The sequence below is a fragment of the Lontra canadensis genome, unplaced genomic scaffold (assembly GCF_010015895.1).
Source record: "Lontra canadensis isolate GAN:19392208 unplaced genomic scaffold, GSC_riverotter_1.0 scaffold103, whole genome shotgun sequence".
In the NCBI taxonomy this organism is placed as follows: domain Eukaryota; kingdom Metazoa; phylum Chordata; class Mammalia; order Carnivora; family Mustelidae; genus Lontra; species Lontra canadensis.
In genome coordinates this window covers 1,863,012-1,883,866 of record NW_022631097.1, presented here as the reverse complement: position 1 = coordinate 1,883,866, position 20,855 = coordinate 1,863,012, and the positions used below count along the sequence as shown (strand labels likewise).

The following is a 20,855-nucleotide window of genomic DNA, read 5'->3' as shown; positions in this document are numbered from 1 at the left end:
TAAAGTGAAGACTAAAATAGTTTCCTCTAAAAATAAGTCGAGTCCATCAAAGCCGAGTCCAGAGAGTAATGCACACGGCCAACGTGCCCTTCACCTACAATTGCTTTAATGGTTTAAAAAGAACTTCTCACTTTTACAAATAATTGTGTTCATGGACAAACTTTCAGCCTACAGAAGGGAGTATGGTTTTAGCTCGCATTGTGGGATGTAGATAAAGAGGCCCCCGATACTGATTTCTGGACATGGTAAGCTGGCCGGCTTCTCATATGTGGCTTGAATCCCTTAAAACTAAGCTGAAACTTGGACTCTTCTGAGAATTGGCAAAGATAGCACATTCCACCTCTAGCCTTATCCCACCACCTCTTATTTGGCCCCACTTAATTTCAAAAGTGAAAAAAATGTTTAATTATATACATCTGTGGCCCTTTATAGAGTCATGAACAAACCACATTTGAGGTTTCTGGAATCCCTGGCCAGTCTGGGGTGAGCTAAGCCTCCTGCGCTTCCATTTTACTCATGTAGCAGCCTGTAAAGATCTTCACTGAAGGTCACATTCAATCTTGTTTTGTTATGGTCAGCAACTGGTGATAGGCTGAATTCAGGGACTCAGGCCCCAGTACCCGCTAAAAAGTTTATCTGAGGATTCCAGTTGTGCTTCTAAAAAATCTTGCCAGAGGAGGAAGGGAGAACAGAATGGTTATAAAATACTTATATGTCAAGTAAAAAATTTTTAATATACGCAAAATTCCTAATATAAAAATAGTTTCCGCATCATTGAAAACATTGAACAAAAAAAAGTAGGTATATATTCTACTTAAAAAAAAAAAGATTTCTTTTAGAAGCACCCATCTACCATCTATCTGTGGAGGCTGGCACCTCTTCTGAGAGCGTCCCAAAAGCATAGCACTGTAGCTGGGGGGGGGGGGGGGGGGGGAAGGGTCTATGGAGAGGGAGGGAGGCAGGGAGGACTATGGAGAGAGGACTACGGAGAGAGGGCCATGGAGGGAGGACTACGGAGGGAGGACCACGGAGGGAGGGCCACGGAGAGAGGGCCACGGAGAGAGGGCCACGGAGAGAGGGCCATGAAGCCACTTCGCCACACACCAAGCTCTGGCTACCTGCGGAAGGCACTGGCGCTACGCTCCCTACCTGCGGTCATGTACCCGGTAACTTGCCGGCAGCCTTCACCAACCCCGTGCCTTTGCCTAGAAGAAAACCAGGTGATGATGTGTGAGAGCAAGCCGTCAAGCAGTCAGGTCGGAAGACCTCTGCAGTTCAGCTGTGTTTCATTTACTCCTCTCGGTCCTCGAGTCCGCTTGGGGGAGGCGGCTGAAGCAGCTCGCGCTCCAGGAGAGGGGCAGCAGCGGCCTCAGGGCCGGCCCGGCTTGTCGCTGGGGCTGAGCAGGAGCTTGGCGCCCTGCTTGTCCATGCTGGAGTTGATGCTGTCCGCTTCCTTCTCCTGCTCGGGGACGCACGTGCAGCCCACCGGCACGGTGACGTACTCCTCGGTGTACACCGAGCGGCCACCCGCGCACGCCGAGGTCCGCCGCAGGATGACAGTGGGCACGTACACCGGGGCGCTCCGGAAACGCAGGTCCTCCTCGCCGAACAGCCCGGTCAGGCAGCCCCTGCACAGGCAGTAGGCCTCGGGCAGGTACTTCGGGTACCTGGCGGGGTCATAGGAAATTCTGCGGGGAAGAGAGCACGGCTTTAGTTCACGCTTTGCAGCAACAGGAACACACTGTGCGCTGAGAGAGGGCAGCCAACAGGACTTCTGCTTCCGGGATCAGAAGGTGTTGAGATCATTGATTAATGGAGCAGGAAGAAAGGTGGCACCGGACAGTTCATCCCACAGTTAGCATCCATGCAAGATCCCAATCTTAGACGCACCATGTGACTTTGCTGTATGTTAAATGGTGAAGACAGTTTATAACTGTTAGTACATTCCCTAAAAATGCTTCCAGAGTCTGTGCTAATATACACAGAAAAGTAAAATGTATCTATTCACGTTAATGACCAAAATTCACTGGCAAAGTGAAGAGATGTACAATGAAGCAGGCTCAGAGCCTGGAGTTAGAACCTGGCAGAGGCGGCTGTAATCTGGAGCAGCAGGTAAGCGAGCCACGTGCACACAGAGAGGCGGCCACAGGGCCACCAGAATGTGAGACGCCCTCCCTGCTTCCCGAAGAAACAACAGCCCTGAGCCCCAGAGCCCTGGTCCCTAAGGCCCCAGATCTGCCTCCCCTTCAGACACTAGGCTCTGCAGTCCCAGGGTACCACCCACACCCTTCCCCAGGAAGGTGCCACCTCTGCAAGAAGCTAGCTGACCCAGGTGCCAGACAGTGCAGGCACCAGCCACATGGCCTCTGACACGGCTATCAGCAAAGGCAGCTGCAAGACACCTGTCCAGAAGGTCACAAGGCGGGTCCTGTGTCTGTCAGGGTCTGTGTGCCCTCCTCTGTGAAGGGGCCAAAGCCATGCTGGGGAGGGCAAGCTGGCCAGCCTGGGACATTTGAGAAGTTAATGCTGGTTTAAATGTGATCACTTCCACCCTCCTCCAAGGCTCTCTATTTTCTGGTCAGATGCCAAGAACCAATGTCAACACCTACAAAACAGCCCACTGCCACAATGCCAGGGGAATCTAGGGCTTGGCTGGGCAGGATGGCTCCCTGGGAAGGGAAAAAAAGCACATTCTGGCAGGACTCTGCCCTCTGCCACCATCCCCTGCAATGAGCCAAGAGGTCAAAGCTGTGTTTGGTCACTCATGGAGACACAGGGCTCCTGTGTAATGTCCCCTTGCACAGGAAAGGACGATCCCCATTCCTCATGGGACTGCCATTTCCCATGGCAATGGGAATTCTCATTTCCACAAATTTCCCCCACTTAAAACATGTGTAATCCTCTTACGAATGTTTCTCTTGCTTGTGGAATTGAGTCTTAGGGACCCTAAACTCTCAGAGCCAGAAGTCAGGACTTCTGGCCTCTCAAGCAACACACACACTTGTAGACCCACAATGTGCCAAGCCCAAGAAGGCCCCAAAATTGCTGTGCCAATGGGAGCTTATGATATAAATTTTTTTTAAGATTTTATTTATTTGACAGAGATCACAAGTAGGCAGAGAGGCAGACAGATAAAGAGAGAGGTGGAAACAGGCTCCCTGCAGAGCAGAGAGCCCGATGTGGGGCTCGATCCCAGGACACCGGGATCATGACCTGAGCTGAAGGCAGAGGCCTTAACCCACTGAGCCACCCAGGTGCCCCATGATATAAATTTTTAAAAATAAGGCGTTCCTAGAGGTCTTTACAGCCAAGAACTTGGGGTGTATATGGTTTCTCATCCAGGTTTCTGGACAGCAGAGTGTGGCTCCATGGAGAGGGACAGTGGCCCAGGCTGGCCTTCACCCTCTATGGCTTGCACAAGTTTTATATCCTTCAGCAGAAAACCCCTCTTGACTAGTTTTCTTATATGTCCCCCCTGATAATGACTAAAGTTCATTCATAAAGTTAAAAAATTTCCAGTTAAGAAGCATGTTCAGACCATCCAGTTAATGGGGTAGTGGGGAGCAGGAGGCTTTGGAAAGGTAAGGGACAGGTCAGCGAGCAGTGGGGTGTCCAACAACAGAGCTGAGGATTTCTTGCAGAGAGGAGCTGAAAGGTGGACAGACCAGCGGTGCTTACTGGAGCCAACTGGGGGCATCTCAGGGGTAGGAGGCAGAAGCCTGAATGGACGTCAAGCATGGGAGGGACAAGGTTGTTACACTGATTGGCCAAGAGACTTCTCTATTGAGGAGCTCATGTCAAGAGGAAGGTGTTAACTCTCAATGGCAGGATGAGGGTGGGGGTTCCAGATATGTAAGGAAAGTACATGGATTTCTTTTTCTGTTTGGATCCAACATCTTTAGACATTAGTAGACTGAAGCATGATTGGGTGGGGAAGAGTCTAGAAATTCTTATCTTCACACAGCACCAAATTTACTCACTGCCAACTACACGCCAGGGACCATGCCCCCCAGAGCCCGGAGCTGGGGGGCCCACCCAGGCATAGCGGTGGGGGAGCTGGGTAACACCTGCTGCACGCAGAAAGGAGGCCAGTGAGGCCAGGAGCCAACAGTTAAACTAGAGGACCCAGCCCAACCTGCCACTTGAGCATTCTAAAGCCAAGAGGGACATCTGCAGTACTTGGCCACTGTCTGAATGTGGGGGATAAGGTCAGAGGAAAAGTCAGCAGTGATTCCACAGCTTCCTGTTGGGGTGACCAGAAGAATGGGAGTAGCAACAGGGGGAGGGTGAGCTAGGAGGCCTCAGGCCTGGCCGTCCCTACTGGTGGTTGAACGCTGAGGCACAGACACCTTCACCTCCCTTCTCACTGCTATAAGGCAAGGGCAGAGTCAAGGGTGAAGGCTAAGAAATCTGTTATGTGCAAACAGGAACAGGGAGGGGTGGGGACTGTCTACACAATGTAAGTCATCTCTGAAGCCAAAACATTGAAATTTATACTGATTTTGTCTATTCATCCTTCCCTCCAACATGAACACAAAAATAGTGGTTGAAAAATATTTTTTAGGCTTCTCATTACTACTTTTTCCTCAGATCTGCCATCAGGAGCTTTTGGAACAAATGAGCTCTATCCTTGCAAGGACTGATAAAGTTGACCACCCCTACCATTCCAACTTTTTCAACCTCCTCTGTAAAGCCTTGTTCTTACCCCTCATCTGTGGTATGCAGAGGCACAGCACTGGGAACACAAGTCAGGACAAATCCAAACTCTTTGCTTTGCCTTCAGAGGCCTCTGCAGCATGGTCCCTACTCCATTCCTTTCCAGCATTGCCTCAAGGTCTCCTCCTTCACACATCCTAGCCTACAGTCATCCCAAAGTGGAATGCCCCCTTGCATGTGCTACAGCTCAACTTTTACTCAAGATGCCCTCCCCCCAAAACCAATATTAAATCTTGCCATATTTTAAGGTCCAATTCAAATCATTAAGAGTTTTCAAATTTCCTTAGCCAAATTCATTCTCTTTCTTCCCCAGGCCCTCACAACACTTGGTGCCTGTGAAACAAAGCTACACTTTTTCTATGTTTTCCCCTGGGAGGGAAGATTCAGGGCTGTACTCTTATTCATCCTTGTCCCCTAACATGAGAGAAAGAGTTTGGTAGATGGTGAGCTGCTGATGGTGAGTCTGGACTGCATAGCTTCCTGTCCTTCATACCCTTAGGTCCATATAAGGCCCTAACTTAAAGTTTGATGAAAAAGGAATTTATACTATCTCCGGTCACCTTCAATATTTATTCAGCAACATCTGAGTGCGAGTGATGTTTCAGGCAATGAGGATAGAGATGAAACACAGATCTACTATCCAAGGACTCACCATTTCTGGGGATAAACACTTAGTTCATCCAGCTGTGGCAGCTGGGAAGGCTTCTTAGCAAAGGTGGTTCCTGGATGGATTCATCCAGATGAGGAAGGGAGAAAGGGCAGTTAGGACACAGGGCAGAGCCTAGAGCCCAGGGACCATGTCAGCATTAGGGAACTGTGGAACAGGAAGGGAAGTACGAGATGATGCAGGGGTAATCTGTGGAGGCTGGGTCATTAGGGGCCTCAAATTCATAGTGAGGAATTTGGATTGGGCCATGAAGGCAAAGGGGAGGATGTTAAAAAGGGAAGTGACCCAATCAGATGGAATTTTAGATAGATCTTCCAGCCTACACAGTAGAATATGGTCTGGAGCCCAAGAGAGAGGTACTGGCTGAAGGTGGAGATTTTTAAATTATTAGCATATAGATGGTAGTTAAATAAGATCATTCAGGGAAGTATATGGAGAGACACAAAATGAAAGACAGGGAAAAGCAAGGGGAGGGGCAGAGCGAGATGGGTAGAGAGAGAATCTTAAGCAGACTCCCCACAGAGTGTGGAGTCCGATGTGGGGCTCCATCCCACAACCCCAAGATCATGACCAGAGCTGAAATCAAAAGTCAGATGCGTAACCAAATGAGCCACCCAGGCTTCTGGGAAAACCAATTTTTAAGGGAGAATATATCTCACTGTGGAGATTGACAGAATCAGGAGTGGCAATCCCTGAGCCAAGGAGGGTGGATGCTAAAGAGGAGCTGGCCAAAAACTGGAACTGAGGGGGCCAGTTTACTGGAACTAGAGGGATGGAGGAACATGTTAAATGGCACTATGAGGATATGACCAACAGCATACAGAACACTGGATATTCGGCACATGTTTATTCCAAGGGAGAAAGGGAGTGAGGGAACCCCAAAGAGCACTGAGGAGAGTGATATAAATACAGGGACATGGGGCACCGCTAACCTGCTTTACACCCACTGTCTCTGTGCAGTTGTGAATTGAGCAACTTTTTACTTGTAAGTGTCTCCGTTTGGATGAAAACTTATGGTTGCTTAAAAAAAAAAATCAGGGGCACCTGGGTGGCTCTGTGGTTAAAGCCTCTCTGCCTTCGGCTCTGGTCATGATCCCGGGGTCCTGGGATTGAGCCCTGCACTGGGCTATCTGCTCAGCCAGAGGCCTGCTTCCCTTCCTCTCTCTCTGCCTGCCTCTCTGCCTACTTGTGATCTCTGTCAAATAAATAAATAAATATCTTAAAAAAAAAAAATCAAACCCAAACTAAGGAACTTTCCAAAAAACAACTGAACAGTACTCTTTAAAAGTGTCACAGTCTCAAAGACAAAGAATGAAAAACTGCTGAAGACTGAAGGCCGCTAATGGGCCTAACCACCAGAGGCTACGTGTGAGCCCGGGTGAAGTGCTGGGGCAGACAAGGGGCATTAGTGGACTGGCTCTGAGTAAAGACTCTGCATTCTAGGATTGTTATCAAGCATTTTCTGATCTTGATAATTCTACTGAGTTTTGATGCTGTCATTTAGGGAATCTGGGTAAAGGATACACAGGAATTCTTTGTACTAATTTCACAAAGGTTTTTGTTAGTTTGAAACTATTTCAAAATGTAGACTTAAATAATATAACAGAAAAAAAAGAGAAAAAATTTAAAGGTTCTAAAAAACCACTAATAAGGTAATCAGGGAACTATGAACCTGACTGAATATTTGAAGATATTTGGGAAGTATGAACTTCCAGGTGTGTTAATGGTATCATGTGGTTTTATTTAACAGAGTCCTTATCTTTTAGAGATGCACACCAGATACAAGAGTGTACACAGATGCACATACACAAACAGTGTTAAATGCTTGTGAAGTTACAAAGTGCCCTGGGAATTGGCCAATTGGAAAGTTAGTCGTGATCATTAATTTAGCAGATTTTCAAGCTCTCACGGTGGCCACTGGGCAAGGGTATGGCCCCTCCATGGACGTTCATGCCAGCCCATCAGGAGAAAGCAACGCAAAGTACACACAGACCACTGTGAACACGTGGGCACCTGGAGGCTACGGCCCCAGGAAAGTCTGAGCCAGGTTTAGAAAAGGAGGGCTAAGCCGGACAAAGCGGGGAGGGGAAGGGGGTGGGTAGGAAGTGCTGAGAAACCTACACCCAGGCAGGAAAGCAGCAACCACATGGGTAGGAAACTTCCAGCAGGTCACCGCAGCTGGAATGACATGAGTGCAAGCTCATGCGTACAGGGGGCGGAGATTTAGTAAGACATGTAAGAAGTGGACAGGACCCTTGAAGACCAGTGTAAAAAGTCTGGATTTTATCTTCCAGATCACGGTAAGCCATGTGAGGATGGTAAGCATGTAGAAACCCGATCAGTGGACATTTAGAAAGACTATTCTGATAGTGGCGTAGACCCAACTACAGGCCAAAATCGGGGTTGGGGCAGGAAGGTCAGGCACAGCCTCTTCACACTCAGTTTCCTCCAATGCTAGTGTGACCTGGGGCATCCAAGATCCCTTTCAATTCCAAGTTGGGATTTATCTTTTCTATGCACTCCTGTATGCAGGTAACAATCTGTGTAACAATCCTCATACCATCTGTAATGATAGGCAGAATGGACAGTCACTTAGATGCTGTGATCGTCAGAAGGCTCATCATCTGACTAAAATATCTGCTCCACCCCTACCAGTCGGCCCCCCAGGACTGAAATTTCCACTGTCACAGTGACACTTCTGGGCTAAGGCATTATGACAAAGAGACATCTGCCTACCCCCACTTCTGCCCGGTACATGGAACATAATAACAAGGCATATGCATTGGTGGGATTCAAATTGTGGCTTATGATCAAGAGGTTTCTCTTAAAATAGAAATGTGCTACCAAGGGGAGGGGTGCAGATACAATGCAAATCACATCCTGATACCCAGTATGGTGGGTATCAATCCCAGCAGGTACCATGGAAGAGAGAAAGCACAAGACGGACATTCTGAAGGACACTAGTTGGGGGGGAGGTGGGGAAGAGATCAGGAAGAAAGGTCTAGAAGCTTTGGAGACACAAAGTTAAAGCCTGTCACCCCAACCTCCTGGCTTAAGAGTCTGAGGAAATTATCAGCCTGGAGTGTTTTCTGGTTAAAGAAAGCTACCACGAAAACAAGACATCAAGAAACTCCAACACAGATCCTTTTACCAAACATGGAAATGCAATCGAGTAAGAATCCTGCACGGCTGTCTTGCCTCCTTGTGAGCAATAATTCTTTTGTCTTTACATTTTCTGCATGCTACACTGTGGAAGCTTGGCACCGGAACATACTTGAAACAAATCAGGTTTTCCCCTCTGATGGGATCCAAAAGTGTCCCTGGGGCCACGTGGGAAGCCTGGCTTGAGTGAGTGACAGCTGGCCCAGCTTAATCCAAGAACAAAGGACAAGTCCTCCAGGGATGATTAGAGGTGATGGAAACTGAGCTTGGAGAGGAATGTGAGTGACAGCAGAGACAGAAAAGAGCACTGCCCCTGGGACCCTGAACTTGGTAGGAAACAATTCGAAGCGGTTCCCCAAATACTGCCACCTGGAGAACAATGCGTACATTCCGGCAGACAGAACCGCAGCCACCCCCCGACGTGCTCTCGATCCCATGCCCAAGTATAGCTTGGTATTTACTGGCACAAACTCACGGGCATGGCTCACCTTCCCACTTTGCAAAACATACAATTATTTTGATCTCAAGACAGCAGAGGCTAAGTATGATTGTTTCACAGCCATTCCAAGACCCCAAACTAATGGAACAAAGTTGGGGAAAATGCCTTCTCCGGTTCAGACTGGAGACCCACAAGGACTGAAATGGTCTAAGTGGAAACAAAATTGTCTCAAAATTGTCTTGCCAGATCTTAAGGTCAATGTATTCAACTCATTGTCAATTACTTTTTTAAAAAGGGCAGGATGAAAAAAGGGGGGGGGCAGGATGGAGTCATAAACCTAAAATTTCAGTCCTATTTAGTTACCAATATCATTGCCTCTGCCTGGTTCTTTCCTGAGAGATGGAGCTGATGACTAGGCTACGTCCTCCAGCTTCCTGATGGCAGGACTATTAATGTGGTATTTTTTAATCCATGTTTTTTGCTTACAAAGGACATCTGTCATTTACTGAGTTTCTGAGATTCCCTAAATTAATCTATAAAGTACAGTTCTAAACAAAATCCCAGTAGAGTTTTTGTAGAACTTGGCAAGCTGATCCTAAAATTCATAGAAAGAGAAAAAGTCCAAGAATACACAAGATAATTTTGCAAAGGAAAGAGGGGGACTCACTTTACCAGAGATTAAGATCTTCTGAAACCATGGTAATACACAGACACCTGGCAGCCCTCTGTGGAAACTGAGGAGAACCAATTTCCCTTCCAAAGAGCTAAGATTCCTCTGCAGAATACCTGTCTTTTTGCCCGGCAGGTGGGCAATAACGAAAGGCATAAACAAGATTTCCAAACTGTGGTTTTCCGGAACACCTGCATAAGAACCACGTGGGAGTTAAAAGCAGAGATTCTCACCCTTGACCCCCTGAATCAGGAGCTCTGCATACCAGCCAGCTGTGCATGTGACTTGTCTTGCTCACTTGAAGTGGGGAACCACTGACGGTCAGCAGGAGCCTGTTCCACAGCACAGCCAGCAGTTTCTTCAAAAGGTAGCCACATATATATTGACTGCAGTTGATAGCAAGTAACTGGATGATTGCATTTTCCCCAATACACCCAATTTTCATGATCCTACCAGTGTAGCACTCCCTACACTGAGAAATCTAACTAATGCAGAAGGTCAGTGTTAACCAAACAAGCAATTGGCATTGTAGAGAGGATGGTGTGTGGATCTCAACTGTGCTTCACTGGAGGCCTACAAAGGAGCTTTCAAAACTAGTGATCACTATTCCCCCCACCCCAGAGATTCAGAATTCATGGTTCTAGCATGGGGCCAGGGTGTTGGGATTTTTTTAAAGCTCCCCAGATTATTCCAACATGCGACCCTGGTAGAGGCCGGTAGGTCTCTAGATATGAGAGATAATGAGTCACTGAGATGGGGGTTTGTGTAACCTTCCAATCTCTTTTTCCCTTTGGAACCAGCCCTGAAGCTGGGAGGTTATGAGACTATGGGAGAAAGAATGGTGCATGACGAGGCTCAGAGCTGCTATGAGAGGGCTCTGTTCACAGGCCAGGGAGTAGCCAGGGTCATGAGGACCACAGTTTCCCTCTGCTGGAAAGCTGTGGTGAGCAGCTCCAACGGTTCCACCCTCTCTCTATTCCCTGAGGCCTGAGAGAGCCAAGATCTTCAATATATGCTGCCAAGGAGCTCTGAAAAAAGTTCTTCTGGCCCCTGCAAGAAAACATTAGTTGTGCATTTCTCCTGAAAGAGGACATGGAAAAATCAGCCTGGGAGAGCAAAGTCTGAGCTGGCACAGATGCCCTGGAGTCAGAGCCCCAGCGGATTTCACCTGGCCCTCTTCACTGGCCAAGGAGAGCTAGGGGTCAGCCCTACCCCCCTGTGGGGACTGAAGTTGACTTTGGTGTGATCCTGAACTTGGCATCAAGGTCAGCCCTGAAGCTGAGCCAGTGAGGCAGACTCCAGAACTGACCAGGATCTCCTGCCAACCAGGCTGGCTCTGGGCTACTGGGAACCTGGAATGACTCACAGCCTGTCCGTCCTTTCCCTTTCCTGAGAAGGAAACTGAGGCACTGATAAGGCGAGGGGCTTGTCCAAAGTCTTTCAGGTCACCTGGCTTCGTCCCATCCACTGCCCTACCCACAAAGCCACGCCACGGTTGGGGTATTCAGCTGGTAGCCAGATGCTTCGTAAGTGCTAAATCTACAAGCAGAAAATCCACTGATGCCATGTAAAATCTGTTTTCTGGAAGATCAGGGAAGATGAGTGAGAGACTCATGGCTTGGAAAAGAATTTGGAAGATAATTTGGAAAAAAAGCTTTCCCAGAGGGAAAGAGAACGAGAAATTAGAATGAGGGCCAGAATTTCTCAAAGGGTTTTATTCGTTTGTCATGGCAAATGCCACACATTCATTGCAGCTGGGAAATATCTCTTCAAAGGAAAAACATAGCTCATGCCCACGGGGTGGCTTAACTATCTTTCCAAGGGAAGCTGCAGAATTTGGGTTCAAAGCCATCTTTGATGTGTCCGTCCTTGGGGCAGGCGGGTGAAGCACCTCCGTGCATTAAGGGTGGAGCCCACCTTGATCTGAAATGAACCAGCTGTTGTCTTACAGTGTTCAGGAGGAATAATTCATATCAAAACATTAGCCTAGGCTATTTAATTCTGGAAGAGTCCTTGGTAGATTATTTTCTCTTTGACCTCATTACTTTAGTGAGCAATGTACTCATTACCATCCTTCAAAATCTTCATGTGTCATTTCTGGAAGACAGGCACCATAAAGAATTTCACTTCGTGGTATGTGTGTTCCTTCCAGGACTTGGCCCAATTCTTCTGTTGGTATCAAGAGTACAAACATTCTATTCAGGTGAGGAAATTTGGAAGAGGTGACGATGGATGAAATATTATCATCATCCCTGGTTACTCTAACAATGCCAAAGTAAAACCCAGGCAGTTGAAGAAAATAACTATCAAAGCAAAATGAACATATCTGTTTTCAGAAAGGGAGACTTTAATCCCATGACAATGCTCCATGACAATGCTCTTATTTTTACTCTGTGAAACAATGATAGGTGCAGTAGAGCCCGTTATATTGAGTAGCTCAGAGAAAAAAAATCCACGCAGTACTTCGGCCAATTAAACGTCACTTATCCATAAAAAGTTTTCCAGGGTTGGGGCAAGGGGGGGCGGTGCTCTGCTGGTTAAGTGGTTAAACGTCTGCCTTTGGCTCTGGTCATGATCCCAAGGTCCTGGGATCTAGCACTGCCTCCCCCACCCTCCCCACAGTCAGGCTCCCTGCTCAGTGGGGAGTCTGCTTCTCCCTCTCCCACTGCATTCCCCGCCCCCCCCCGCCCCCGTGCTCTCCCTCTAATAAATAAATAAAATCTTAAAAAAGTATTTTGGGGTGGAGTGTATCAACATTTCATAAACAAGCTGCCTTGAACCATGAGTGTCTCCTTTTCTAGGACAATGGGTTTGGTGAGCAGTGCCCTCACCCTCCCTGCAAGCTGTAACTGGAGACTTCCCCAGCGGGCAAGCGGACACTACTTCTGCTCTGTCCGCCCTCCCCTGTCCCTTTCCCCAGCCCTTCCTTTCTTGAACAGAGTGGTGCCACAATGAGCGGGCACAGAAAGTGCACAGCAACTGCGCTGCTACACCATATACAGATATTCCTTGAAGGCACGCACATTCCTAGTTTGTTCTTAAGCCGTTTGCAAAAGCTGTAGATTTGAATCAGGGACCGAGGAAAAAGTGCACCTGCTAAAGAGAATTATAAACAGGAAAAGACGCTTCTCCGTTCCAAAGATCACAGGGCCCGGCCTCCCCAGGAGGAAGCCAGGCAGGTCCTCCAAGGCGGCCGGGGAGAAGGCGGGTTGGCGCGGTGCTGCCCCCTGTCGGTCACAGTGGACGCAGCGACCCCATCGAGGCCCCCACCCTGGGAGGAGGATTAGAGTGGGCGCAGCCCCACAAGGCTTCGGAGTAAGGGAACCACTGTGCTTAATGCTGGGACACAAACATGCAAGTGCGTCAGGGGAAAGGGGGCATTTAAAAGAAAATATTTTAAAAGGGGGCTAAGTGCAGTGGAGAGAACTTCAACATTATACTAACTCCTCTCACTTTCTCTGGTTAATGTTATATTCTCTTCACAATTTTACAAATGACATGATGAGGGAAAAGTGATGTGATCGTTGCCCTGTGAATGTGCGAGGAAAGCGGCAGGTCTGTGTTCTGAGCACTGCCCTGGCTCCCGCGGTATGTGGGGAGCAGACGCAGCTGTTTCTGCAGTGGTGAAAGGGAATAGGTGATGGACGGTCCCAGGGGAAACAGGATGTTTGGGTTAGCTGAACTGAAAGGTTAGAAGAGGGTGAAGCACAAATACCCTTTTTATTTCAACTTTTCCTGATGAAAACCTTTCTAAAGTGCAGTGTTGCTAATATCCGATGATAGATTTATCATGAAGAACATGAAGTTCATCCCTGTAAATGGGCATCACTGGTCTGGCCCAGGGGACAGTGGTGATCTTGCCTGACTCACACATGAGCTGGAAGCCGTTGCTGTTGCTGTGCCCCTCTTCCCCAAAAAAGTCACCTGTTGAAAGTTCTGGTAATAGGGAGTGGTGCCAATTTGTGTTCTGCATAGGAAAAAAATCAGCCTATCCGATCTGGTGATTGTACTATTGGACTCTCCTCCAGGCTGTCCCCCTGCTGAGACAGCTCCTCCTCCCCCAAGGCTGTGGGTGGTCTCACCGCTTCTTCCAACTCCCTGCTGGCACTAGCCTTTATTTTTAAATCCCTCACCCTCCCCATGCCCTTTCCTCTTTCTTCTCTGTTCTGTTACTTCTTCTTTCCATTCATTCCTTTGCTGTGTTTGCTACCCATGGAGTTGTTTATTGCAAAATAAATTTAGGTATAGTCTCTTAAATTCACAGGAGGAAAGAGTTATATGGAAAAGTAGCAAAACCTAAAATTAAATTGTTGTGCATTAATCATAACCTAGAGAAAAGTTATCTTTAGGCCATGACCCCAAATTGAGAAATATAAACAATTTAAAAATCGGAGTATTGGAAGGTGTTTATCTTTGGGGTTTCAACATCAATGAGTGATGTGTACCTTTAAACCTTAATGAACCTCAGTGTTCTTACAATGTATTTCTTACTATGTCAGTTTGGCTTAAAAAAGTTAATGCGCAATTACATTGATTTTATTCTTGGCATTTTGTTTCTAAAGCTTAAGAGAAACAAACATGATGCCACAAAGTAAATGAGAAAATATTTTTATATTCTGGAAGTTGAATGCTGCTTTTCTACTAGCACATTGGTCAGGAGCATGCGCCAGATGGAATTAAAGATCCAGGATGAGGTCCTGGCCCTACCATTTAATGCCTAACTCTTGGCCCAAAACTTTCATGTCTCCAGGCCAAGTTCCCCACCGGTAGCAGCTTAGCTGTGGGGGCACAAGCGGCCCCGAAAAGTACAGTGTCTCTCCTGTCAGTCCTATGGGCTGTAAGAACAAACAATTCTCTTCAGAATAATGTTCAGGGAAAATCAAAGGCTGTAGTTACCTGCTAAGTTTTATTTCTTCACTCTCTGCTTTTTCCTCATGGTTGGTGAATTTCCCTTTCTGCTCTCAATTTAAAAAGGAAGATTTTTTGAAATCAATAATACATGCACATGGTAGAAAATTCAAAAGATATGAAGGAGTGAAAAGTCAGTCTACTTCCTCCTCCGTCCCCAGCCTTCCAGTTCCCCTCCTGACAGGCACCATGATAACTACGTTCCAAAGCTGCCCCTAAGTGTGTGGGGGTGGTGTGTGTGTGTGCGTGTGTACATTTAAAAATAACATGTGTTATATAATAGCTTCTCTTTAACTTACAAATAAAGCTATTACATAGCTTATCTCTAACATATGACACTGTACTGCAACTTGCCTTGTTGCCCTCTAATGTTGGTGATGGACTGGTCTCCTTAGGCAGGTTTACAGCTGCCCCATTCCTCTTTCTGACTGTTTTATGACATTTTATTGACCTAGTTGCCTATTGGTGGGTGTTGGGATGGTTTCCAATGCCCTATTACCACCATGGACACGCTTGTACATACATCATTTGCTACACAGACAGGTGTGGCTGGAGGAGTAAACCGGTACCTGGAGCTGCTGGATCAAAGAGGAAGTATATTTAAAATGTGAATGGCTAATACCTGGTTGTGCGGTTTCATACCCCCTGCTGTAATGAGACTGCCTTTTTCCTCACCCCTTTGCCAACAGAGCCAGGTTTCTCAGCCCTGTTTTAATATGCATTTCACTTTAGGTTGCCTGAGTTTCACATAACTGACTCCTTTCCCAGGAACTACCCACGATCTTTGTTCCACCCTTTATTACATCTTTTTCTTTCTTTCTTTTTTTTTTAAGATTTATTTATTTGACAGACAGAGATCACAAGTAGGCAGAGAGGCAGGCAGAGAGAGAGGGGGAAGCAGGCTCCTGGCTGAGCAGAGAGCCCAATGCAGGATTCGATGCTAGGACCCCGGGATTATGACCTGAGCTGAAGGCAGAGGCTTTAACCCACTGAGCCAACCAGGTGCCCCTCTAATTTTATTTTATTGTTTATTTTGCCTAGAAGAATTGGCATATAACTGTGTAGGTGAATTTATCAGTCTTGTCTTTCATGGCTTTGGGGGGGGGCGGTCTGTAAGCTACTAAATCGGCCTCTCCACTCCAAGACTGTAAATATAATTGATTGTGTTTTTTATGGGGTTGTGGTTTTATTTTTACATTTAAATCTTTCAGTCATTTGTTATTTATTTGTATATAGAAGTGAGATACAATCATGCTTTTCCAGTTGGTTACTCAGTTGTCCCAACACCATTTTGAATGATCCATCTCCCCCTTAAAAGTATGAAGAGTCACCTTATAATCCAAATTTTTATTTTAAATTCTATCTTATCCACCTAAGTCATCCTTTCTGTGCCTTCCTGTATTTCTTACTGGCAGTCTGTTTCCCCATCCTTCTTCCTTTGGTGTTCTCTCTGGCTCGTTTTGGACTTACATACTACTTCTAATTCCATACTTAGAGTTGCAGAGGCGAGCATACTGTTTCCCCCAGGCTACACAGGTCCCACAGTGACACCACTAAGAAATCAATCCTGTCCTTCTACACACTGCTTTAGAATAGGTTTTGAGCTTCTATGAGAAATGCTTTTTTCCAGTCTTCCAGTGACTCAGGAGCATTGAGAAGTGATCAGAGGTCAGAAGAGAAGAGAGGCCATCTCCTGGTGGGAGAAGGCAGGGCTCGCTTTAGCACCCAGCAGTCTGGAGTCCTGGCCTAGTGCCCATCCCTAAAAGACTGTTCTTCGTTCAGAGAGTATAAGCCTCCATTTGCTCACAGGGGAGTAATGTCATCAGTATTGCTAAATAATAAGAACACTAATGCAGATGATACCATCATCAGCCACCTGATACAGATATAGCTCCTGCTCCCAGGCTCCCATACAGCACAACCTGGGCAGCCTAGATCCAGATTGCTCTATGCTGTGTGTTGTTCTTTTCCATGACCTCCCTTAGCCACTCCCTCCTCCCTGCTGCTCTTAGAACTTTCCCAGGAGACACAGGTAAGGTAGTAAAGGCAACTCAACTTAACTTACTATGCAGAATTCTAGTTCTAGGGCTGACACCTCCTGATCTGTACTTCAGTCCCAATCTTTCTTCTGAGACCACATTTCCAAGTCAAGTTGGATATTTATACCTGTGTTCCTCTTAGGCACGTAAAACTCAACAGGTCTAGTACTGAATTTACTTTCACCCAAAAAACTCTCCTCATTCGTTTTCTCCATTTTGCTTAAATACCATCAACAATGCAAGCCAGAAACACAAGAGATGCCCAACAGGAGGTCTTGAAAGATCACTGCTGTGTGTTACTCTTCTGCCTTTCAGGCCACAGCCTAGCCTGGGAGACATCTATTTGCCTGGAGAGCTTAGAATTCATTAAAAATTCTCACTTTGCAACTTCTGCCTGGAGAAGACAAGCTGTTATTTTGGGAGATCTTCCAAGCTTCTTTAATACTATTTAGCATATCCAGGGTGTAATATGAGGTTGGAGGAAAAAGGATAATATAAAAGCCCATCCTTTGGACTGTGGATATGATGGGAAGAAAGAGGAAAAGCAAGAAAATTAAGCCATCAAAACGAATGGTTCAATATGTATGTCCTGAGGGCATCAGATGAATGAAGAGTCAATTAAGGCAGGAGGAAGTTCTGGGCCTGACTTCCATGGTGGGAGGGAGCTCAGCCACAAGTAAACCTGATCCTCAGCAGAGCAGCCAGGAGTAGAGAAGGCCCCTGATTAGCAGGTGGAGGCTTGGAGAAGCCTAGATTGGTTTCAGACAAAATCATTCCATTCTGCATATCTTAATAGCAGATATGCACTTAAAGCCTTAAAGACACTTAAAGCCTCAAGCCATTACACATTTTACACTTTCTTCCTCTCCCTCACTCCCATATACGAGCATCATGCACCAAATCCTGTCACTTTAACTTCTTTAAGTAATACCTTTCAAGCTGACCCTAGTCTCACTTTTTCCACCGCAGCACTGCCTGAGTTCAGACCCTAACTACCTTTTGCCGGAAGTAGTGCACTGCGTCCGGTGTCTCCCCTCGGATCCATCCCTCATCAGGGGTGCCTTACCAAAACACAAAGTGGTCACATGGCTTCCTTCATCAAAAAACATCCTACAGGATACATACCAAACTTGTAGCATTGCTTTTTAATTTTTTTTAAATTAACACATAATGTATTATTTGTTTCAGGTGTACATGTCTGTGATTCATCAGTCTTACACAATTCACAGCACTCACCTAGCATGTACCCTCCCCCATGTCTATCACCCAGCCACCCCATCCCCCCCCCCAGCATTGCTTTTAAGGCCAAATCTAGTTTCTGCTCCCCTCTGCAGCCTCCTCTCTTGCCACTCCCAGCCACACAGAAACACACCTGTGCTTGCCATTCTTCCATCTCTTCCCTCTTGTCATAAGCACTCTTTCCCTGTGAACCACACTTGTCCTTGCTTTTTCACTGAGGGCTTTTCCAGGTCTGTGGTAGTGTGAGGGCTCCCTCCTTGTACAGAGAACTTTGAGCCCCTTGAGGACGGTGGTACTCAGCAGTTAACAGCAGGGAAGGGGACACTCCCGCCACACTATTCCCTACACAAGCCCTAGAACACCCCAGCCTCACTACTTTGTATGTTATTCCTTTCTTCTGAGATGACCACTTTACCAGGCCACTCTCAGAGTTATGCCCATTTTCCAAAACACATTTCAAATGCCATTTTGATCCCCCTCACCACTTCACACTATCACACTCTTAAGCTTTCCTGTCAAATAGTGTTCTGCCTTGTTTCTTTCCCAATTATCTCCACTCCTCTCTTAGACTATAAGCTCAGATGAAGGGCTTCTTAAGGTTTAATGCTCAACAGTGTCTGGACCACCGCCACAGGCACTCAAAAAATGTCTGCAGACTGCCACACTAGAACTTCACAGGTCTCCTGTACAAAATTCTAATGACGGATCACTCGGGTTGGTCCCTTGCGGAATCCACTGAACTATATACCTGGCAAATAGGTACTCAAGAAACATCTGCTCCGTATTAAATAGTGAAAGGGTACATAACGGGAAGCAGGTTTCCCTCCAGCGAGAGGTGATGAGACCTTTGCGGGAATTAATTACTCCCAGCCAGTCTCTGCACTTGGTCCGCCCGCCTCCCTAACTGCCCTGCCTCGCTACATCTGCCCATCCCCGTCGGTCTCCGCGACCCACCTAGCCACTCCCGACCGCCCCGCCCTGCCCCGCCGCACCTGCCCTCGCCACTCACGCCCCGCCTGCCACGCCCGGCCCCGCCCTCCTCACCACCCACCTCACTTTCGCAGGTCCCACCCGCTGCATCCCACCTGCCTCGCCCAGCCCCACCCTGGCCGCCCCACCACGGCCCCGCGGCTCACCTGTAGGCCCACGGCGACACGCTGCGCAGGTTGGTGGGCGGCCGGAAGCGCCGGTCGCCCGGCCTGCCCCCTGCCGGGCAGCTCGCGTTACGCGCTTGCTCGCGCGGCCCCAGCTGCAGCGTGTGGTGGAAGGCGCCGAGCACGCCCGCCGCCAGCCGCCCGTACAGCTGCTCCAGGAGCTCCTCGGGCCGGTCGGCGCAGCCCCGCGGCCGCGCGGGGCGTCTGTTCGCCCTCAGGGCACCTGCGGCCCGGCCAGGCCCCAACGCCAGCAGGACGCCGACCACCAGCATCCAGACCTGCGAGACAGGCCGCGCTCAGCGTCCGCCCGCGGCGGAGGAGCCCGCGCCCGCCCGCGCCCGGCCCTCCGCGGTCTGGGAGCCGGTGGGCGCCCCCCGTCGCGTCGCGGACCGTGAGGCGGGCCCGGAGGATGGGTGCTGACCAAACGGGCCCCCGAGCGCCGCCCCCGCCCGCCCGCCGCCCTCGGGGGCCCCGGGACCCTGCCCTGCGCCGGCCCGCCCGCCCCGGGCCGCCGCCGCCGCCGCCGCCCCGAGCCGGGGGCCGCGGGGGAGACGGCTGCGGGGTGCGCGTGTGCGTGTGCCTGCCGGGCTGCTGCGCCCTGGGCTGCGAGTGCCTATGACGGCCGTCTGCGCCACTTACCCCCGCACGCGCCATGCCCCCGCGGCGGCGACCTCGACGCTCCGCTTGCAGCGCCCGGCGGGTCAGCGACGGAGCCTGCCGAGCCGGAGCCCGCGCCTGAGACGCCGGAGCCCGCCGCCCTCAGACTCACGCCCCCACACCCTCGTCATCCGCCCGCCTCCCTTCCGCGGGGGCTGCGCGGCCGAGGAGGGGCCGGCGCGGGGTCTCGGCGCGGACAGCCCTGGGTGCCGGCCGTCTTAGCATCGGACTTGGCTTGAGTGAATTTCCTCGGGCGTTTCCTCCTCTGCGTCCGCGGGCGCGCACCGACGAGCCGGGGCCACGAGGTCGTCGCCCAGGTTCTCAGGAACGAGCTGGGGCTGCACCCTGTGCTTCTGGGACTGGAGCACATTTGCCCCCTGATGAAATGCACTCACCAGTAACCCCGGCATCTCCCCGGTTGTCAGGAGAGACCCGCACCACCTGAGGACTGGCCAGCCGCGTTGATCAGCGCCCGACGAAAGTGGCGGCTTCCGAGGCCCGGGGAAGAGCGAGCTTGGAACTGCGTGCTGCGCGGCAGACGGGGAGGACGAGCGAAGGTGCTGCGGCCCTGCACTGGCGCTGGCCTGTCTGGCTGAAGAAGGCCTGGAAGGAACTGGGCAGATGTGCAGATCTCCAGAGCTCAAAAGTGGGGCCAACTTTGTGAAGTTAGGGGAGACAGATTCTGGCTCAGGGCAAAAAGATTCTTCTAGTAATTAAAGCTCTCCGAGAATAGAACAGGCCATCCGGAAAAAGAGCTAAAACCTAGAAGATTCTGTTCTTTAGGACGACTTCCTAAGACTCCATAGTTCAAAGAAATAAATTTACTAGAGATTAAAACATTTCAACAGGGTGAAAGGAGGTCGTTTCTCCTTTCCCCTCAACACTCATGAAACGAACCTTCTGTGCCTCTTCTAGCAACTTTAAAATCAAAGTACTAAAATCCCCCAACTTGCATTTTTATGTCTGTGAGTGGGCATCACTTGATCTATTACAGTGTTGGAGAATTCCTACTCCATGATACCTGTAAGTGCAAGCAGTCTTGTAAAATAATATTCTGTGAATAAATTAAAACATATATTTAAATGAAGGAACTCTATTATACTTCAAGAACACAAGAAAACGTGCTCATTTGTTCTACAAATTAATGCTTTTTAGATGGCAGGCTAATGAATATGGCCGTTTTACAGCAGTCATTCTTTGAAAA

The 20,855-nt window shown here is 48.7% G+C and overlaps 1 protein-coding gene across 3 annotated transcripts; it reads right to left on the bottom strand.

Annotated features, from left to right (window-relative positions):
- Positions 1-1,100: 1,100 nt before the first annotated feature.
- Positions 1,101-20,439, bottom strand: IL17D (interleukin 17D). 3 transcript variants are annotated; one of them, XM_032838255.1, is made up of 3 exons: positions 19,634-20,439; positions 18,977-19,272; positions 1,101-1,688 (listed from the first exon to the last, which is right to left on the bottom strand). In XM_032838255.1, the coding sequence occupies exons 1-3, from the start codon at positions 19,646-19,648 to the stop codon at positions 1,370-1,372; spliced, it is 630 nt and encodes a 209-aa protein (XP_032694146.1). In that variant the 5' UTR covers positions 19,649-20,439; the 3' UTR covers positions 1,101-1,369. The 3 variants fall into 3 exon arrangements, 2 of the variants coding, with proteins under 2 accessions (XP_032694146.1, XP_032694147.1); XM_032838256.1 differs by having other exon boundaries at positions 20,047-20,439; XR_004380359.1 differs by lacking the exon at positions 1,101-1,688 and adding an exon at positions 16,157-16,255 and having other exon boundaries at positions 18,977-20,439.
- Positions 20,440-20,855: the final 416 nt, after the last annotated feature.